General features: G+C 43.0%; 1 protein-coding gene across 15 annotated transcripts in view; it reads right to left on the bottom strand.

Annotated features, from left to right (window-relative positions):
* Pard3 (par-3 family cell polarity regulator) overlaps window positions 1–19,116 on the bottom strand; it is a 515,659-nt gene that overhangs the window by 207,337 nt on the left and 289,206 nt on the right. For all 15 annotated transcript variants that reach the window (XM_026777989.1, XM_026777997.1, XM_026778008.1 and 12 more), the window contains 5 exons: window positions 15,977–16,102; window positions 14,671–15,053; window positions 9,774–9,913; window positions 6,363–6,491; window positions 3,924–3,962 (listed from right to left, as the gene is read on the bottom strand). In XM_026777989.1, coding sequence (XP_026633790.1) covers window positions 3,924–3,962; window positions 6,363–6,491; window positions 9,774–9,913; window positions 14,671–15,053; window positions 15,977–16,102 — 817 coding nt within the window. The remainder of the gene's footprint in view (window positions 1–3,923; window positions 3,963–6,362; window positions 6,492–9,773; window positions 9,914–14,670; window positions 15,054–15,976; window positions 16,103–19,116) is intronic.

Raw genomic sequence — 19,116 nt, 5'->3', positions numbered from 1 at the left:
CAGGAGGAGGAGGAGGAGGAGGAGGAGGAGGAGGAGGAGGAGGAAGAGGAAGAAGAAGAAGAAGAAGAGGAAGAAGAAGAGGAAGAAGAAGAGGAAGAAGAGGAAGAAGAGGAAGAAGAGGAAGAAAAAGAAGAAAAAGAAGATGATGATTGGGAATTACCGAGTATTAAAGGCATCCTTCAGAACAATGAAGAAATTTGGCAATGTGCTGATCTGGATGTGTTTGTGCTGGGCATAGTGGGGCACACCTAGAACCTTAGAACCTAGGAGGCTGAGGCTAAAGGACCCTGAGGTCAGGGTAAACCTGAGCTACTAGAGAGGCTGTCTTTAAACAGGAGATAACAGGAGAGAAGGAAGGGAGAAAAGGATGGAGAGGGGAGGGAGGGGGGAATGTTCTGGAATAATGGTGAATGCATGCACAGATAGCACTCAGAAGACAATTGCAGAGCCTCTAAGTTCATTGTGTATTACGTTAAAACTGAGTGTGGCCATGCGCAGAGATCCGCAGGGACGCTGACTGCCTTTATCACAACTGCCCCACACAGACTGACACGAGGCTAATAAGTAGATTATTACTTAAAGTATCTTTATAAAGCATTTAGGGAGATAAAAGTATTTTTATGATGGGGAATTCAAGTTTGTGGAAATTAAGTATTTCCTAACTTGTAGTACTTTGTCCATCAAGGCCTTGACAGTGTCTTTTGTAAATTGATTAATTTCTGTTACGTATCAGCCAGAAGCATCACAGGGGAGGGCTTGATGCCAGTCTTGGGAGAAGGAACACCGCTTACAGCACAGGCACATGGGACAGGACACAGGTTAGCTATATGGAAACTGGAGATTATGAGCAAATACATCAATATCATGACAGTAAGGCCACAGAGCTGCAGGTGATTATCACTTCCTTCTGCCTGGCTGAACTACTCTTAGAACATTTTTTAAAGGGCACATCATTTTGAGACTATATCATAACTTGGATTTTTCTGATTTTTCCTTGGATATTTTTCTGGGAAGATACTAGAAGTTAATAACCATTATTATTACTTTAATTTTTTGTTTGGTAATAATAATGGTTCTCAGAGTAGTTTTTCAAAAAGGTAAAACCAAGATACAATGAAGAAATAATCCAAAAGAAGATGACAGATGCATGACAACTGCATGCCATGCCATACCATGGCCTGACTCGGACTGTAGCCTAGAGCTCCTGTCTTACTTATTGCTCATTTATTTTATAACAACTGTGGGTAGTTAGGAAATCAATGGAGCTTATTGGCTTGATCACGAGAATTTCTTATTGCATAAGAAAATGTCCTTGCATTGAGATATTTAGGAGTAAAGCAGAATCACATAAATAATTTTGTGCTAGTTTAGGAAAATGTTACAGAGAGAATATTGTGAAGACTATGTGAGGGGAAGAGGGTGAAAACTATCTTGAATATAGTAAAATGCTAACAATGGAGAAGGTAGGTGAACAGAACTTCCTGGAATTCTGCCAGTAAAGAAAAAATTACATAAAGTGATTGATCTATTCAGACTAGCATTACAACGTTCTAAGTCTACATTAAAGCATACAGAGTTCAGCAGAAAATAACATTAAAGTTAAAAATGTACATATTACAAAGCGACCGAGTATATCACTGCACTGCAAAGATGATGACCGACAACAAGGAATGAAAATATTTCAAGGAAAATATGTCGAAAACATTAAGAAGTTATTTTCGCAGGAAAGGAATGTCAACTCAATCCCTTAGTGAGTCAGCTCTGTTTGCATTTCCAACACCTTTACATTCTGCAAAGACTGGATAAAATCAGTGTGGGCAGACGAAGGATTTAATCATATTATGCTTCAGAGAAACCACGGAAGTCAGTAAGATCCAAAGCCACAGAGAAATGTCACTCATCCCACAGCCGTGCTGCAAATCCTTCGTTCAGTATTTATATTGCAAATGCTTCAGGATCTGGCTATAGCTATGGATAATACTAATAATAAGGAAGATGAAAATAAGTATGTACACATCAAGATGTATGAGAACATAAATGTCCCTTGACTCACTGTGGAATTACACCTAGATGAACCCACTCTAGGCTGAAATACTGCAAACCTACAATGCATTTAGCAAACCCAATGTACCCAACGCCATAGCTAACCCTTCAGGACACTTTTATTAGCTGACTATTGGGTAAACTATCTACCACAAAGATTATTATCAAATAAAGCATTGAAGATCCCTAGTCATTTATTGATTTATCGTGGAAACTGAGACAAGAGGGTGGATGTTATATGTATACTTCATAGTCTCAAAGTTAAACACTGGTATTTTGACACTCTGTAAGTTGGGGCCTGCCCATGTGTCAGACTTTTATATCATAGGCGTTTTTCTTTTTGTTTTGTTTGTTTGTTGTTGTTGTTTTTATTCAAAGTAAATCAAATGCTTCACACTATCTTTTGGTCAAGATTTTAGAGGACTTTTGAGGTTTAAATTGATGACCAACTAGGACTTACAGGGAGAGAAGGGAAAAGGGGGTCAGCCTTTTAAAGGGGGATGACCGGCTGTGGGTTCAGCTCTGTGATAGACTGCTCAGCATTTGCATGGGGTCAAGCCCAGCACTAAGTAAATATCAAGTCTTTGTTCTACATGCTACACAAACCACAGTTCATTACCAATTTGAAATGCCATCTTCAGACACAAACATACATATGTGTATACATACATATATGTACATACACATGTGCAAAATGTATGTTTCTAGAACTGTTCCTCAGCGTTAGGTGGCCTGCTTGCCTGTGCTTTGGCAATCCCTACTGGTCCAAGTTACAGAGCTTTCCACTATCTTTGCCACAGTGACTGTCCTTTCAAACAGAATGATCTCCTCGTCTGTCCTCTCCCGCCAACATCTCTGTGTGTACCACCACTGCAGGTTTTCACTGGCCGTCATGGCTGAGTTGTTTTACCATCAAGAACTCAAGGCTGTGGCTCTTCCTAACCTGTGCCCATGGGTGTGGCATATTCTTGATGCTGCTTCCAGATTCTGCTCTAATTTTATTTGCCATCCAGTTTTTAAAACGATGAAATATTGGAAAGTAGCATTCTATTTATTGAAGTTGCTTGCTTATGTACCTATATTTTTTTTAAAAAAATCAACTGTTAATTATATTACGTATCTGATGATTTTGGTTTACCTATTTGGTTAGAAATTTTGGAATCAGATAGGAACAGTATTGTTACATTGTTAATACTGTTTTGTTATTTTTTTTTCAGAGACAGGGTCTCTATATAGCCCTGGCTATCCTAGATCTCACTATGTAGATTAAGACGACCTCAACTTCACAGAGTACAATCAACACCTGCCGGTCAGGTGGTGGGATTACCTGAGATAGGGAATGCTTTTATTCTGCATGACTTGCTATGCAAAGATCCTGACTATGAACTGACTATCATCTGTCACTATGGAATCCCCTCTCTTCCACCAGGTCGCACATCCACACAGAGACCAACACAACACCTACTACAGACAGTGTGCTATTTGGTGCAAGCCAGACTGCACCCTCCCCTTAATTCCCAGAGTGAATCAGGGTTAGTCTTCTAAAACAGACGTAGCTGAGCTGTGTCTGCGTTTGAACCTGAGCCAAGAACACCTGACTGGCTCCCTCCCTTTATTATGACAACTACGCTTATCCTATTTATCACCTGATCTCTCCAGACTATATATTATACTCCCTCCTCACTGCATCATACAGAGAAATAGCAAAAAATTCAAACATCTCCCATTTTATGCTTGTTTGATAAATCCCTGTTCCAGGCCCCTCCCCTAATATGGAGTAAATATAAGTTATTTGGTAAAGAGAAGGGACAAAGGTTATCATACTGGATTAGCAAGTGGGCTCTTTATTTTAGAAATATCTCTCAAGACAAGTTTCTTACCGTTTCTTTTGGAATCTGCATCTGGCCTGATTCAGTGTTCTAGAAGAATTAAAGAAAAACATCATTAAGATTTTCATCATCAAGGTCCAAGGGACACAATATTTTATTAAAGAAGATTAGGTTGTTTTAAAAGCCATAAAGTAAGCCAGGAAGTGGTGGCGCACACCTTTAATTCCAGCAATCCGGAGGCAGAGGCAGAGGCAGAGGCAGAGGCAGGTGGATCTCGGAGTTTGAGGTCAGCCTGGTCTACAGAGTGAGTTCGAGGACAACCAGGGCTACCCTGTAATAATAATAATAATAATAATGATAATAATAATATCCATAACTGTGCGTGAAGGGTCATTCTGAGACAGCTGACACATGATTGTCCTCCAGACTGTGTCCGGTCTTAGAGATTTCAGCAGTTAGTTCTTCTAGATACATGTTTCCACCGGCTCATGCACAGGAAAAGAAACCTCACAAACTGTGTTTCTAAACATGCCGCTATCTCTAAATGTGTTGGCCAGTCTCCATCACCAAACTTTTCAGTCTTAAAATACAGGGCCATTTGACAGTTCTATGAATAAAAGTCGTCAGTCCTGCAGTGGGAAACACAACTTGATACTTGAGTGTGTTCCGCAGGGAACAAATGGAATTCTTCCCACATAATATAGAACATGAAAGGCTGGTATTTAGTTTATTTAATTTTTAACGAAAGACAAACACCAATTTAGAAGTATTTAGATTAAGACCCACAGAACTGAAACAGAGACACCCCAACCAGAGAGAGCTGTAGTAATCAGAGTTAGGAATTATTTTTAAACACTCCCTTTGACTTTTCAGAACGTTATTATTTTAAGTCTCAAAAAAGCAGCTGCAGCAGGCATAACAGACTGACAGCCTACTGGCCCTGCCCTTAATGAAAAGCTCACAAGCAATAAATTAAACAACCAAGGGGGAGGGGGAACAAGAGCAGCAGACGGGAGAAACAGAAGCCTGGGAGATCTGAATTGGCCCAGAAGAACCTGCATAACCTCAGGCTGGCGCTTGCTCCCCTGGGAGATGGCTGAAGAGCTGTACTGCAGCTTGGCACCTCGGGAAAGCCAACAGGCAGCCAGAGAGTGCCAGGCAGAGAGGGAGCTGCCTGCCTGCCCAGGAGAGGCTGGTGCTTTGCTGAGGGCTCATTTGCAATCGAATAGAGACATCCCAGATTTAGGATCAGGTGGCATCTTAAACACGAAATTGGAGTAAAAGTAGAGGAAATGGAAAAGCTGAATTTAAATTGAGAAATAATGCATTAAACATTTGTTAACTATGACGAAGTTTTCATAATTTATTCAAAATAAATGTAAAACACAAGTGTTCACCTCTCACCCCATCACAGTCTTAAAACTCCTCATAAAACCATGGAAGACTTCCAGGTCTGTGTGTAACCCAAGGGATTGGATATCCATGACTGAAATTCAGCTCTATTTTAATAACTATTTAAATAAATAATTTCTATAGAGAATGCATCAACTATGATGTATCACACTTGCATAACTTAAGAAAATCAGATCTATATGACAGATTTATGAACTATAGTCCTGAACCTCGTCACTTGTCATGGCTACACAAAGCTAGCAGCTAGCTAAGGAGATGCCAAACATTTTGAGACGGCTCAGGTCAAATCTGCTTTGGAATATTTAAGATGCTAACTTGTATTTGAGCCAAAACAACCTCCTAAGCACACAAAAAGATAAAGATCATGCTTCTAAATGAGTCAATTTTATATATAAATATAATTTGCGTGTAAATAATAAAAATAACTCCTTTTCAAAAGAGTATTCAGAAGTACATTTACTCTCTACATCTTACTCCAACCAATACCATTTCACTATCCTTGCCTAATGGATGTCAGTATAGAGGGCAAAGGTGAGCTATAAACAATGTCATTGGTTATGTTTTTCCACAAAAAAAAAAAATCACTTATGCTGTGATTGTGACGTCTTTCCTCTTACATCTTTTTTTATTTTTATAACAATAATTTTGCTAATTTTCCTAGCCACCAAACAGGAAGCACCATTAACTTTGCGCAGCTGTATTTACTACAAAAATCTGAAAGCTGAGAATTTGTCACATGAGACGAAGAGGTAGCAGTATTTCAATGATAGCCCTTAAGGTGACAGTTATGAAATAATGGACATCTTGTGGTTCAATCAGTTAGCTGGGAGTGTACAGTGATAAACCCAGGAGTCTTGAAACCCTCCTTACAAGCTGCTTATTAAACATGCATTCGCTCATAGTTGAGGCATCTATCGCTAAGACTGGCATAGTTAAGAACATCTACACTGAGAGTCAATAAAAACTATATAGGCCCTTCTCAGGACAAGGCTCCATAAACACTCGCCAGTGAGTAGGTGGCCTAGATTACTGCTTCATGTGCATGAGAAGTCTTCCATCTGCACTAGGGTTACACACCAGTTCCCTTGGGTGGAAAGTGTCTTCCTGGCGAAAGATCAGAAGGCTCACGGTCCCTTCCATCTTGGTGCTTCTCAACAGGGAAACAACTTCCTCCTGGGACTTCCCTGCTAAATCTACTCCGTTGACCTAAAACAAAGAGGAAATATTTAGCTACAACCATGTCCAGACAGGCAGCGGGGGAAAAAAAAAGCCAGAGACCCAGAACTGAGGGTATCTATTCCTAAATGAGACTTTTCCCATGCAAATTAGGTCATGACCAGGTAACCAGGGAAGATTTGTGGTTCATAAAAGAAGTCAACGAGATAGCCAGAAGCGAGTGAGGAAGTAATAAATCCTTTAGTGTTCACCCATAAACAAGAAGCTGCAACCACCGGCTTTAACAGGCAGCATGAGGTAAACAGACAGAAACCATAAGGTCAAGTTAACACCAAGCAGCAGAGAGAACTGAGCCCTGGTGCATAACAGGTCTTCCGACAGCAGAACAGAGAGGCGCTGTTATTGGAAGAAGAATACAGCAACAATATTTTAGTATAAAAGCTTTAAGCTTCAGTGAAAATGAAGAAGAATAGACATTGTATCCTTAAAAGGTAAATAATAACATCAAACTGACTCACAAAAATAGTAACAGTTTGGGAGGGGAACTAATGCTTCATCTTAGTTTTTCTCTATGGATAAGAGAATTCAGCCAGGCAGAATTTGGGAAGAATACATTTTTAAACACTCTTACCATTTTTCATTCATGGGAACTATATAAATGTTAGTTTCCAGGTTTCAAGGAAAGATGCTTTTAATTTTATCATTTATTCACTTATTTCTTTTTTTTTATTGAGAAAAGGAAAAAAAAGAAGTTTTCCCCTCCTCCCAGCCTCCCATTTCCCTCCTCCTCCTCCCACCCTTCTCCCCCTCTCCCCACTCCTTTCCCACTCCCTCTCCAGACCAAAGAGCAGTCAGGGTTCCCTGCCCTGTGGAAAGTCCAAGGTCCTCCCCCCTCCGTCCATGGCTAGGAAGGTGAACATCCAAACTGGCTAGGCTCCCAAAAAGCCAGAACATGAAGTAGGATCAAAACCCCGTGCCATTGTCCTTGGTTTCTCATCATCCCTCATTGTTCGCCATGTTCAGAGAGTCCGGTTTTATCCCATGCTTTTTCAGTCACAATCCAGCTGGCCTTGGTGAGCTCCCAATAGATCAGCCCCACTGCCTCAGTGGGTGGGTGCACCCCTCGTGGTCCTGACTTCACTTATTCACTTATTTCTTAAGGGCACGGTTTCACTATGTGTGTAGCAAGGCTGAAGTTACCACATAGCTGGGGAAGCCTTGACTCACAATTCTCCTGCCTTGGCTCCCAAGTGCCAGGGTTGCAAGCATGCACCACCACACCAACGTAACAGTTTTTTTTTAAAGAATTATATATTGTTCTCTCTATATGAGTCAAATGTTAAATATAATACTTAAATTTTAATATCAAAACTTCCCTGAAGCTCTGTTTTAGAACCAAGGCTTTCTGTTGAAACACTGTCAAAGAACTTCGCATGCTCTAATGCAGAGATGCCAGCCGACTGGCAACAGTTCCAACCAATGAAAAGCTTGCAGACGTAAAGGGGCGGGCGCTACTAATGTGGTACTAGGTTCTATTTGTTCTTCTTATGGTCCAGATGCTAAGGAGGCTTGTGGACTGACTTGTAAACAGTCTCTGAACTCTATGGACACTGCAGCTTTAGGATTGAAATACACAGAACAAGCTTCAGAATTGAGACCCACCGGGCAGCTACAAGCACTATACAGGACTCAGGAGCAAGGCAGGGTGCAGAGTGTTCCCACCTCTCAGAGAGAAAATGAAGGTGCTCCTGAGTCACTGCAAGTCAAGCCATTATCTGACTAAAGAGGGACGAAGACAGAGCTTATGCTCAGGAAGGAGGGAAGGAAGGAGGGCAAGCATACAAGCAAAAGGAGGTGAGCTCTGCTGTAAGGTCCTGGGTTCATCCCAAGCCCAGAGAGAGGGGGGTGTCAGAGACAGAAACACAGCCAGGAAAGGAGGAAAAAGGAAAGAGGAAATGGAAGGACAAACGTTTTTTGAAGTTATAAGCCAACTGAGACTTCAAAATAAAAGAAGCCATAACGACCGGCTTGCTGACAGCTGCTCAGTTTATATCTGAGAAAGAGTAGAGCTTTCTAGAAACAGTTCCCTTTATACAAACTGGGGATGCATCCTTCTGGTAAATAGACTGATTCAGTGTCCTCTGAAACATGTCGCCTTATGGGGAGGACAAAAGGAAATGGCATAAGATTTAAGGGAGATTTCTAAAATAAAGTCATGGAAAAAAGGAAGTGGTTTCTTAGCTCTAGTACTTCTCAAGAACCCTTTTAGAAAGTGCAACCCAGAAGGGTCAAAGCAGCATGGGAGAGGGAGTGGTGATAAAAGTTCATTTTATCCATATTTCAAGAACTGTTAATGAAACATGATTTCTGCTAAGAATGGGTGATGAGGGATGAATTGATGCCCCATTAGTGGGGGTGTGGCTTGGAGGGCGTACACAGTTCAGTGATGAAGGGCACAGTACATCAAGGGACGTAGTTCAGGGACAAGATCCTGGATTGGTGGGAAACTCTTGCCCAGAATTCCCAAGTGAGGGCACTTGCTTACGGCTCAGTTGTGAGTTTATGGCTTAGTGCTCAGAGGCACAGCTCAGTGGAGAAGCAATTGCCTATGATGCATATGGACTTGGGCTTCATCTTTAATGCCAATGAAAAATAAATGAGTAAAAATTAAAATACAGATTCTTTTTTTTTAATCACAGAAGAAAACTGAAAATTCGGTCTTACGCTCTGAGCTGGCCCTCACTGTTTATATGCCCTCAGCTGCTCACGTCAGGGACCATGTCCATGTGTATGTTTCCACAATTCCCTCACATACCAGGGAAGTCAAACCCTAAGCCTCAAAAGGAAATTTCTGACACCTGTTTTCCTTTGTGTTCACATTGAATGTTGTGTCTTGGTTTCACGGTCCAGGCAGTCACACTAACCTTTGCCTTCCTTTCAAGACACATTCACATTGACTTATTCTACCTTGGTTCTGATATCTAAAGAGCTGGTTTGCCTATACTGCCACACATTAAGTATGAAGTTATCTAAATTTGCAGTCACAGAGGTCTGCATGTGCCTGATGATGTCAAAATACCCTCACATCATAAACCAAGTATCTGTATAGCTAAATATTTATAAATAATCTAGACAGAAAGGTAATTTTTCATCAGATAACATGGGAGAATATAAAGTAAAAGAAATAGTTTTCTGATGCAACATTTCTGCTAAAACACATAATTTCATATTTTATGAAAACATTTTCAAACTAACTCCCAAAGAAGGGAATTTTTCAGGGACGCCAGAAGCCCTGGCCTGGAAGCCACTCACCTCTATGAGTCGGTCTCCTGCCTTGAGTCTGCCATCTTGAATGGCGGCCCCTCGAGGAAGGATGTTCTTGACATAAATGGGAACTGAGCCGCCTATAGAAACATCTCGGGAAGTGATGCTGAACCCCAGTCCTTCGGTACCTAAGCCAGAAATAGAGACATTTGCAAGTGCTGCAGCATACTGGACCTGTACACGTGTGCTACACACAATGACTGCCTTATATTCAGCATTAGCCTTACATCTTATAACGTCCAGTGGCCTGCATTTCTCTTAAAAGTTTCAACGAAGGCTTCAAACTAGACGAAGTTTGGAAGATTCAAATGGTTCAGTGCTAGAAGTCATTAATCTCCTTTGGTGGTCTTATCAAAGACAGATGGAAGTTAATGAACTCATATGTCAACTTTAGGTCTTTTGGTACCAAGTGAACCTAACAGCTCTACTTGAAGAAATCATGAACAAACACTTCTGTTAAAAGCTATACAACCTTTGTGGTCTGGAGAGATTGCTCATTGGTTAAGAATATTTGCTGCTCATGCCAAAGATATGGGTTTGATTCCCAACCCCAACATGATGGCTCATAACTACTCCAGAGCCAGAGAATCCAACACTCTCTTCTGGACTCCCCAGGCACAGCATGCATGTGGAGAGCAGACATACATGTGGGCAAAACACCTACACGTGTAAAATAAATTGTAGAAAATTCCATGAAACACCAAAAATCAAGTATTAGTAATAATGGTCTGAGATTTAGAGCACAAGGCAAGACAAAAGGAAAAGAAAATATTCAAGAAGAGAACAGTGGAACTAATATTTTAAGTAACCAATCTTCTTCATACTCTGAATACATACAACAACCCTCTTGTATACATGAACTACGTTGCTTACCTTTGTCAAGTTCCCTTCCGAGTAACTGAAATCCTCCCATGTGTGGTTCCATCCCCCACCACAGGGCAAGTCAGGTGGAAATCAGGGCTACTGAACCCTAGGGTCACCCCACCATGTTTAAAGGAACCATGATTAATGGGATATAACTATGTCACTTTCTTATTTTTTTCAAAGATATATTTACCTATTTATTTTATGTATAGGAGTATAGGAGTGTTCTATCTGCATGTCTGACCTTATGCCAGAAAAAGGCATTAGATCCCACTACAGATGGTTTTGAACCACATGTGGTTGCTGGCAATTAAACGCAGGTCCTCTGGAAGAGCAGCCAGTGCTCTTAACTGCTGAGCCCATCTCTCCAGCCCAGTAGGTCACTTTCTTGATTGACATAACGTCATCGTTGGTAGACTTCTTAGCAAGCCATCTTCTTTGGCCAGTGTATTGTGGAAAGGAGTCTCAACCCACTAGAACCCAAAAGTAATGGACAAAAACAGACCAAGCTGCAGCTTGCGCAGCCTGACACACTTCTACTGAGTCGCAGAAGCGGACAGCACTTCTAATGAGCAATTTCTTCTATCTGGGCTCACTTACTGCTGGTGCAACATTTCAGTTAATGGGATGGCGAATGCACAGTCACCATGAGAAGGCTGAAGAGATCCTCAAGGTGAGCCATGAAGAGTGTCTCAGCAGGACGTGAGGCACCCATAAAAATGAAACAAAAATGGAGTGCATGACAAAACCAAGACAGGTAGATAAAACATGAGTTGAACAGAAAGGAGAAGAAATGTATGCTCAGTAATTCCTGAAGCTAAACCTGCCACACACACTCTCAGGTTAAACAAAACACACATCTATACCCAATGCGAAGCCGCTTCCAGATTGACTCTTAGTTCTGCTGTCTGTGCTGAAGCCTTGACTGGCAGGCTGTCTATACGAACGTTCCTAATTATTCTTCTGAGGCTGTCCCATATGTCTCTGTGCCTTCGTGAAACTCTAATGACTTGCAATAACAACTATTAAGAAAGGATTCTAAATTATTCTCCTTTGCAATATTAATTTGTATAAACTACAAAGATGGAACCAAGATTCTATTAAAATATCAGCAATAACCCCTAAATCTATAAGCCAGAAGTTCAGGCAATGACCTTTAAGAGACAGATAAATAGATGTCAATTTTCATTTGGTGAAGCCAACAAAATATTTTGCTCTAATTGAAACAGATTACTGACCTTCTCCTCTGACTTTATTAAAAAGCTAATTTCTACAAAAGAGTAGGAGATCTGAGAATGCCAGAAATCATAATTATTGAAGCAAGTGAGTTGGGGCTTTTCTGTTGTGTAGCATCTTGTGGCAGAGTTCCAAAATTACTTCAGTGAGTTATTGTCCTGGAAGAGTCTCATTTTCGTACAAAGCATTGTCCCTGGGTTGTAAATTAATACCACAGAGAGCACAACAGTTTGCTTCGAGCTGAACATATGTTTAACAGGATCACACTATGCTTATAATGGACTTCTTAAAAAAAATAACCTGCAATGTTACAAGAAGTGGTAAAAATATTACCTTCCCGCTACAAGGAACTATTTAATTCTCATGCAATCATTATTACCATATCTGTATTCAGTCCTAATCAAAGACAATCAACAATTTTGTCCTTCTTAAGTATAGTCAACACAATCTATTTGTGTAAAATATCTGTGGGCACTGATGTAGTGGCAGCAGGTGCTTGTGCTGGGTGTTCTCCCTGCTAGTTAACTGAAGTCAATACAAATCTAAGGGACTCTCTGTCATTTAGATTACCAAAGTGAGAGAAATATTTCAATGAAAACCACTGCTTCTAATTTTCTTTCATGGATGAAGATTATACTTCTGAATTAGGTAAATAAACAGAATTTTACATGTCTAAATAAATCTTACTAAAGCAAAACTACTCATTCCTGCATTCAAAACTAGAGGGTCTTTTAATAGCAAGCAACACTTCAGGAATAAGGTCATATTACATCATAATTTGTCACATCTACTATTTATACAAAACCACAATTGATTAAATAAATGTTCTTCCATTAGTATAAAGGCAAGCACAATATTATAAATAATGCTGTTTATGAAGTAACATTAGTAGAACACTGGTCAAGAAAAATATGGTGCCTTTGTAGAGGGAACGTGCGCAGGATTGCTATTCTTCATACACTGTTAATTGTGATGCTTGACGTATTTTTGGTAAAACACCAAAGCCTGTCACTTGAGTGGTGAGAGAAGAATGGGAATTGGATATTCCCTTAGCTGAGAACAGACAGGAAACAGAGGGCTCCCCATACAGCGTGCAAAGTGCAGAAGCACACTGTCAGAGCCTGATTGTGCCAACTAAGCATTCGTTGCTTAAAAGCAACTATCAGGAGCTGTGGTTCCCACAAAGCTCAATGAAAGAATGGCAGTAGGAAGAGAACAGCAGGTGCAGACACACAGCCGTCTGAGCGTTACCTCAACGGCAAGGAGAACAATGAATGGCACCATGTGACAGATGCTGGCAAGGACTCGCTGTCCACAGCTGCTGGACACAAGGAAGTCATTCTGGAAAGCCCTCCAGCCACTGCTGGAGCTGACGGAACTCAGGAAGTCATTTTTCTTTTCTGAGTAAAGCTATAATTTGAAAGGCATGATTTTGGAATACTTAGTTAGCTAAAGGGACACAAAGGTCAAGTGTATCTCGTCCTTGGCAGAAAGCCATTGGCTATTTGAAGGCCAAGCGTGGCCATCACTCCACACAGTGCAAAGGACCAACTGCAAGTGTGTGCTTGATGTGCGTGGGACAGACACCGATGGGAAGGGGACCCACAAATAAATCAGTAAGTGTGGAGAAGACTTAATGGCACCCATCGTCATGGTCTGTCAGCTCCAAGGAAATGAAGTTGTATTCTGGAAAAGGGACAGAAAACGCTGGGCTTCTTAGATATCTAAAACTGACAGCCTCAAACATGGTTGCCCCTTCCCGTGGCATGCTGAAACTACAGAGACCTCTAATTCCCTGCGGAAGGCGTGGGTGCCAATTCAGATTGTCAGACCTCCATTATTGTTCTAGATATTGAAGGAAAACTGGTGACCCGCTTTTAGTATTTAAAAAAAAAAAAAGCCTACCCTAGGAATCACAGCTGATTCTTACAAACACGTGCGGGGACACATTCTGAACTTGGACATTTTAATCTGATTTCTTCTGCATTTGTGCGTAGACGTGTGTGAAAGTGTGAATGCACCTGTGTCCCGTGTGTATAGGCCAGAGGCTAGTGAGAAGTGCCTTCCTCGATTGTTCCCTGGCTTCTGTGTCGAGACAAGGTCTCACACTGAACCTGGAGCTTTTTTTGTCAATTTGTCTAGACTGGGGCTGGCCATGAAGAGATGGCTTTCATGTCTATATTGGGAACCTGAGCTCAGGTCCTCATGCAAATGCAGCACCAACTTTCCCACCAGATCCATCTCCACAGCCCTCCATTTTAATTTTGATAGGGTAGGGGTAAGGATGGAGCAGAGTGCCTAGCAAGCCAACAGAGAGTCCTGCAACACTTAATAGACATAGATAATGAAAGAGCACACACACACACAAAGACACCTCTCTTTGGCTTATCTTAAAAGATGCTCCATTGTAGTAAGAGCTTGCTTGTTGGTTCCTGGCTGCTCAGCCCCCAAATAACCACACAGAAACTGTATTACTTAAATCACCTCTTGGCCCATTAGCTCTAGCTTCTTATTTGTAACTCTTACATCTTAATTTAACCCATCTCCATTAATCTGTGCATCACCACGAGGTTGTGGCCTACCAGCAAAGTTTCAGCACCTCGTTGTGACTCCATGGCTTCTCTCTGACTCTGCGTTTTTTTCTCCCAGCATTCAGTTTAGTTTTCCCCACCTACTTCTGACCGGCTCTGTGCAGGCCCAAGGCAATTTCTGTATTAACCAATGGTTTTCACAGCATACAGAGGGGACTCCCACCTCACACCATCTGACACGAAGGGCGTCCTACCTTTCTTAAGCTGGATGTTGAGCTTCTTGCCTACTCTTTTAGTGTTGTACACGCTGGCCACGTTGGTGCCAAGCACATTCTGTGGAGCCAAAGCCGGGGCCGCGGGAGGTTTAGAGGAGACATGAGCACTTTGAGGTAGTCGGGGGTGAGCATCCAGCTGCTCAGGCGGATGACCCAGTCTGGCTGCTCTGGGCAAGGCATGAGGCACAGTATTGGCCACGCTCCTGTTGTCCACACAGTGGCTGTCAGGGCTGAAGCGGCTAGGGGAATAGTTGTTCTTCTCTCGCTGGGAGAGTTGTTCATACTGCTCCTTGTTTGCTGCAGGGACCACGTGGAACCAAATGACACGTGAGCGCATGGCTTGGCGGAACATATGCTGTGCTCTGGATTTGACAAAGAGGGGGGAGATTAGCAAATGAAGACTAGCAGGGCAGAAGATAACATGAGCTTGATTAAGTACACTAATTAAGCAACAAGAACCAACAGACGGCTGGAACCATTTATGAACGATGTTTGGAGGCTCCGATAAAGGCAGAACCATTTCTTCAAACATAAATTTCTCATTCTGTAAATAAAAATGATAAACCTATGTATGATGTAGTAAAATAGCGTGCCCTTCTCTGTAAATCATCAATAAGGATTAAGTGCTGGAACATTAACTCTAGTTTAATACCGACAGAGAACACATACATGTCTTTCTCCCTCACAGGTGTGTCAAACACACAGTCCTTTGGGCACACACATTCAGTATAGCTACGAATGCAGTACAACACACTTGTAGATGGCTAGGGCATATCACAATGTCAGAAGGTTGGACATCCTTGCACGGAACAATGCTATAAAACATCAGGTCCAGAACATGTGGGAACAGCGACTGGTTAGAGGGCGCTCTAAGATATAGCCTGGTGGGGTAATTACACTGTTTGATTAAATTCTAGATAAAAAGTAGGTAACTGCATAAAACCCTCTCCTGTGGTACAGTATTCAACAAAGTGTCAAAGCCACTTATAGGCAAAGATACCTCATCACATCACCGGGGAGAAGACCCACTGTCACCTGAAAGAGGACCCCACTGTCACCAGGGGAGAGGACCTCACTGTCTCCAGGGAGAGGACCCACTGTCTCCAGGGAGAGGACCCCACTGTCTCCAGGGAGAGGACCCCACTGTCTCCAGGGAGAGGACCCCACTGTCTCCAGGGAGAGGACCCACTGTCTCCAGGGGAGAGGACTACACTGACCCCAGGGGAGAGGACCCCACTGTCTCCAGAGGGGGGACCCACTGTCTCCAGGGGGAGGACCCACTTACTGCTCAAATCGTCTGTTCCGAAGGTCTCCATCGTTAATCCGCACAATGCAGTCGTTCTCATGGAAGAGATTCTCTTGCTCAGCTTTACCACCTTTCTCCAAGCGCTTTACTAACAACCCCAGTGTTCTGGAACATCAAGAGTGAACAATTACAGGGGTACTATTTCCTCCATGTGCTTTAGCTTTATGACACGCTCCCTTAAAAGCGGTTGCACTAGGGTGAACACTGAGGCAAAACCCCCAAGGGTCTAGATGATGTGTAGAAACCCATCCTTTCAATAAATAACAGAAATCACGTTCTGACTTGCCATTATCACCCTTCTAAAACTAAGTGTATACTAAGTCTGCTTCCAAAGATGACATTGGAGCCTGCTGCGGGTATCAGTGAGTGTCACGGTCCTGAACACAGGTGGTCTGATGGACAGCAGTGGGAGGTTTGTGCTTCAGCCAGGGGGCCACGCTGCTGGAAGCAGCCCCTGGTTCCTTCACAGCGCACACAGGTCATGAGGAATCCTATCCTCCCTGTGCTTTGGGTTCGAAGGAAAACGGCAGGGCTTCAGAGAGAGTCAGAGAAGGGACTCCCTTCCATGTGAGTTGTGAAATCAACAACAGGTCTGACACTCAGAATTCCAAAACCTGGCAAGTCTCTTCCTTAAGTGGGTGATCCGTTGCCATGCTCCGGTTGAAGAACACCGGAAGCAGGAAGGCAGTTCAGGGAACTTAGTGTTCCCCTCACTCGCATAGGTACTCAAGGATTAAGACAGAGCAGGTAAGGAAATTTGTGGGGAAGGCAGCAAAGTAAAAAGACAAAATGATGAGTATCCTTTGTGGTGTTTGAATGAAAATGACCCTACAAGCTCAGGTAACTGACCACTTGGTCCCCTGTGGTTGGTGTCTTCGGGGGATGTTCTGGAACCATTGGAAGTTACAGCCTTGCTGGAGGAAGAACATGGCTGGGGGCAGGCTTTGAGGTTGATAACCTTGGCCTGTTTCCAGCTGGCCCCTTTGTGTTTGTGGCTTTGTTTGTGCTCTCAGGGTTTCTTGCTCAGGTGGCCTGTGGCCAAGCCTCCCATCATGATGAATTCCTAGTTTGGTGGAACCATAGCCACAATGGACTCCTTTTTTACCATGACTCACTTCTCGTGGGCTTCTATCACAGCCATGGGAAAGTAACTCAACAGCTGTTACCAGAGAGTGGGCTATGGCTGCGAAGAACCTGGCCATGCTGACTTTAGGAGGGACGGGGAAGACTTCAGAACTCTGGAGTAGAAAAGCAGCTGAGGGCCGCAGGCAGAGCTTGCTGGGCCATCCCATGCCCCACCCAGTTCAGCATCCAACTTGTAAAAGAGAGTTCATGGGCTTTTCTACATAGCAATCCCAAGATAAGATCTAAAGCAAAATGATTCCGAGCTACCAGCTTCATATCTGCCCTTTTAATGAGGTTGTTTTATTTTTTTCAGTGCTGGGCAAGCACTCCACCACTGAGCTAAATCATGAAATCTTACTGAAGACTGTCTTTCTAAATTGTCCTTCTGTGATCAAATGCATTCGTCATGTTAATGTACAGTAAAACATTGCAAGTGGCAGGGCATGGTGGCACATGCCTTTAATCCCAGCATTCAGGAGGCAGAGGTGGGAGGTTCGTTGTGAGTTCTACCCCAACCTGATCTACACTATACGAGTTCCAGTACAACTATAGCTGTTACATAGAGAAACCCTGTCTTGGATGAAATAAATTAAACATCATAAACAAATGACTGGCCGTAGTGAAACACGGGAGGAAGGAAGTGTACTGATCTAAGCGGCAGCAGCCTCTCCCAGGTAATAATGGGCAGGGGGCTACAGGAGACAAGCAACACACGGGACCAGGAAATCGGGAACTGCCTGTACTGGGGTGATAGAACTGTATGATCCTCAACACTGGAGTCACTATCTTGGGCAGGAAGATGGGTGGGCAGGAGGACGGGTGGGCAATGGACCAGAGGCTGAAGTGTCAGGTACTCTCCTTGTCCTGGAAGCAGTTGGGTGATAGACAAGACCCATTTGTATGTCTGCTCCTTCTGACCACACCTGTCTTAAGGCTGCAGTGAAAAGAGCACATTGTGGTGCTCGCTCTCACTCTGTTTAAATGGTTTCACGGTGTAGCCCAGGCTGCTGTTCTTGAACTCACAGAGATTCACCTGCCTCTGCCTCCCAATTAATGGATGTAAAGGAGTCACCACACTCCCGTAGGTTTGTATCTCGTAAACTGAACTCATCAGCTAGAGCTTATTCTGAAGCAATTTAAAATAAACAGACCTATCTTGTCATATGGAAGAATTAGGAGAGCTAAGAAGGTCCCAGGGCCTGTGGGCTATCATGGTACAGGATGTGCTTGACTTCTGGGGAGCTACTACTACCAGAGTTCCTTAGGGGCGACCATTCCCCCATTAGAAGGATCTAGGGGAAGAAAGGAGGGCTAGCTCTTGGGGGCTTTGTTCCAGAATCCAAACCACCCATGCCCCATGCTGGCTGTGCTGAGCCACCAGGTTGCGAAGAGAACAGTAATTTATGAATGAGGCTAGAGAGGTGGGTGAAGAAAAGACTGCGGGGTGGAGTGTTGTGGAAAGGCCTGCTCCACCTCCACCTCCGCCTCCGCCTCAGCCTCTTCCTCAGCCTCTTCCTCTTCCTTCTCCACCTCCACCTCCGCCTCCGCCTCTTCCTCTTCCTTCTCCACCTCCACCTCCACCTCCACCTCCGCCTCCCTCTCTGCCTCTTCCTCTTCCTTCTCCACCCCTGACTCTTCCTTCTCTGCCTCTGACTCCACCTCTTCCTCCACCTCCCATGTGAACCTCAGGCAGATCTTAAATCAATCACAGGCTTGCCCAAGCAATGGGATTTTCTTATCTTATTAGACTGAAATACTTCTTAAACCTACTCTTTAACTGTTTACTATAATGCTTTTCCCCTCTTATGGTAGAGAAAGGAAGAGAGGAAGAGAAGGAGGGAGAAAGAGGAGGGAAGGGAAGGGAAAACACAGAAGGGAGGGAGGGAGGGAGGGAGGGAGGGAGAGATGAAAGTCCTATGCCCACTAGGTACAAATCTCAATTCTGAATAATTAAAACAAAACAAAAATAGACATTTACATATCTCTCTCTTTAA

This window comes from Microtus ochrogaster, chromosome 4 (assembly GCF_000317375.1).
Source record: "Microtus ochrogaster isolate Prairie Vole_2 chromosome 4, MicOch1.0, whole genome shotgun sequence".
Taxonomy (NCBI): domain Eukaryota; kingdom Metazoa; phylum Chordata; class Mammalia; order Rodentia; family Cricetidae; genus Microtus; species Microtus ochrogaster.
Note: the sequence above shows the minus strand (reverse complement) of the source record. Positions and strands in the feature narration are given on the sequence as shown.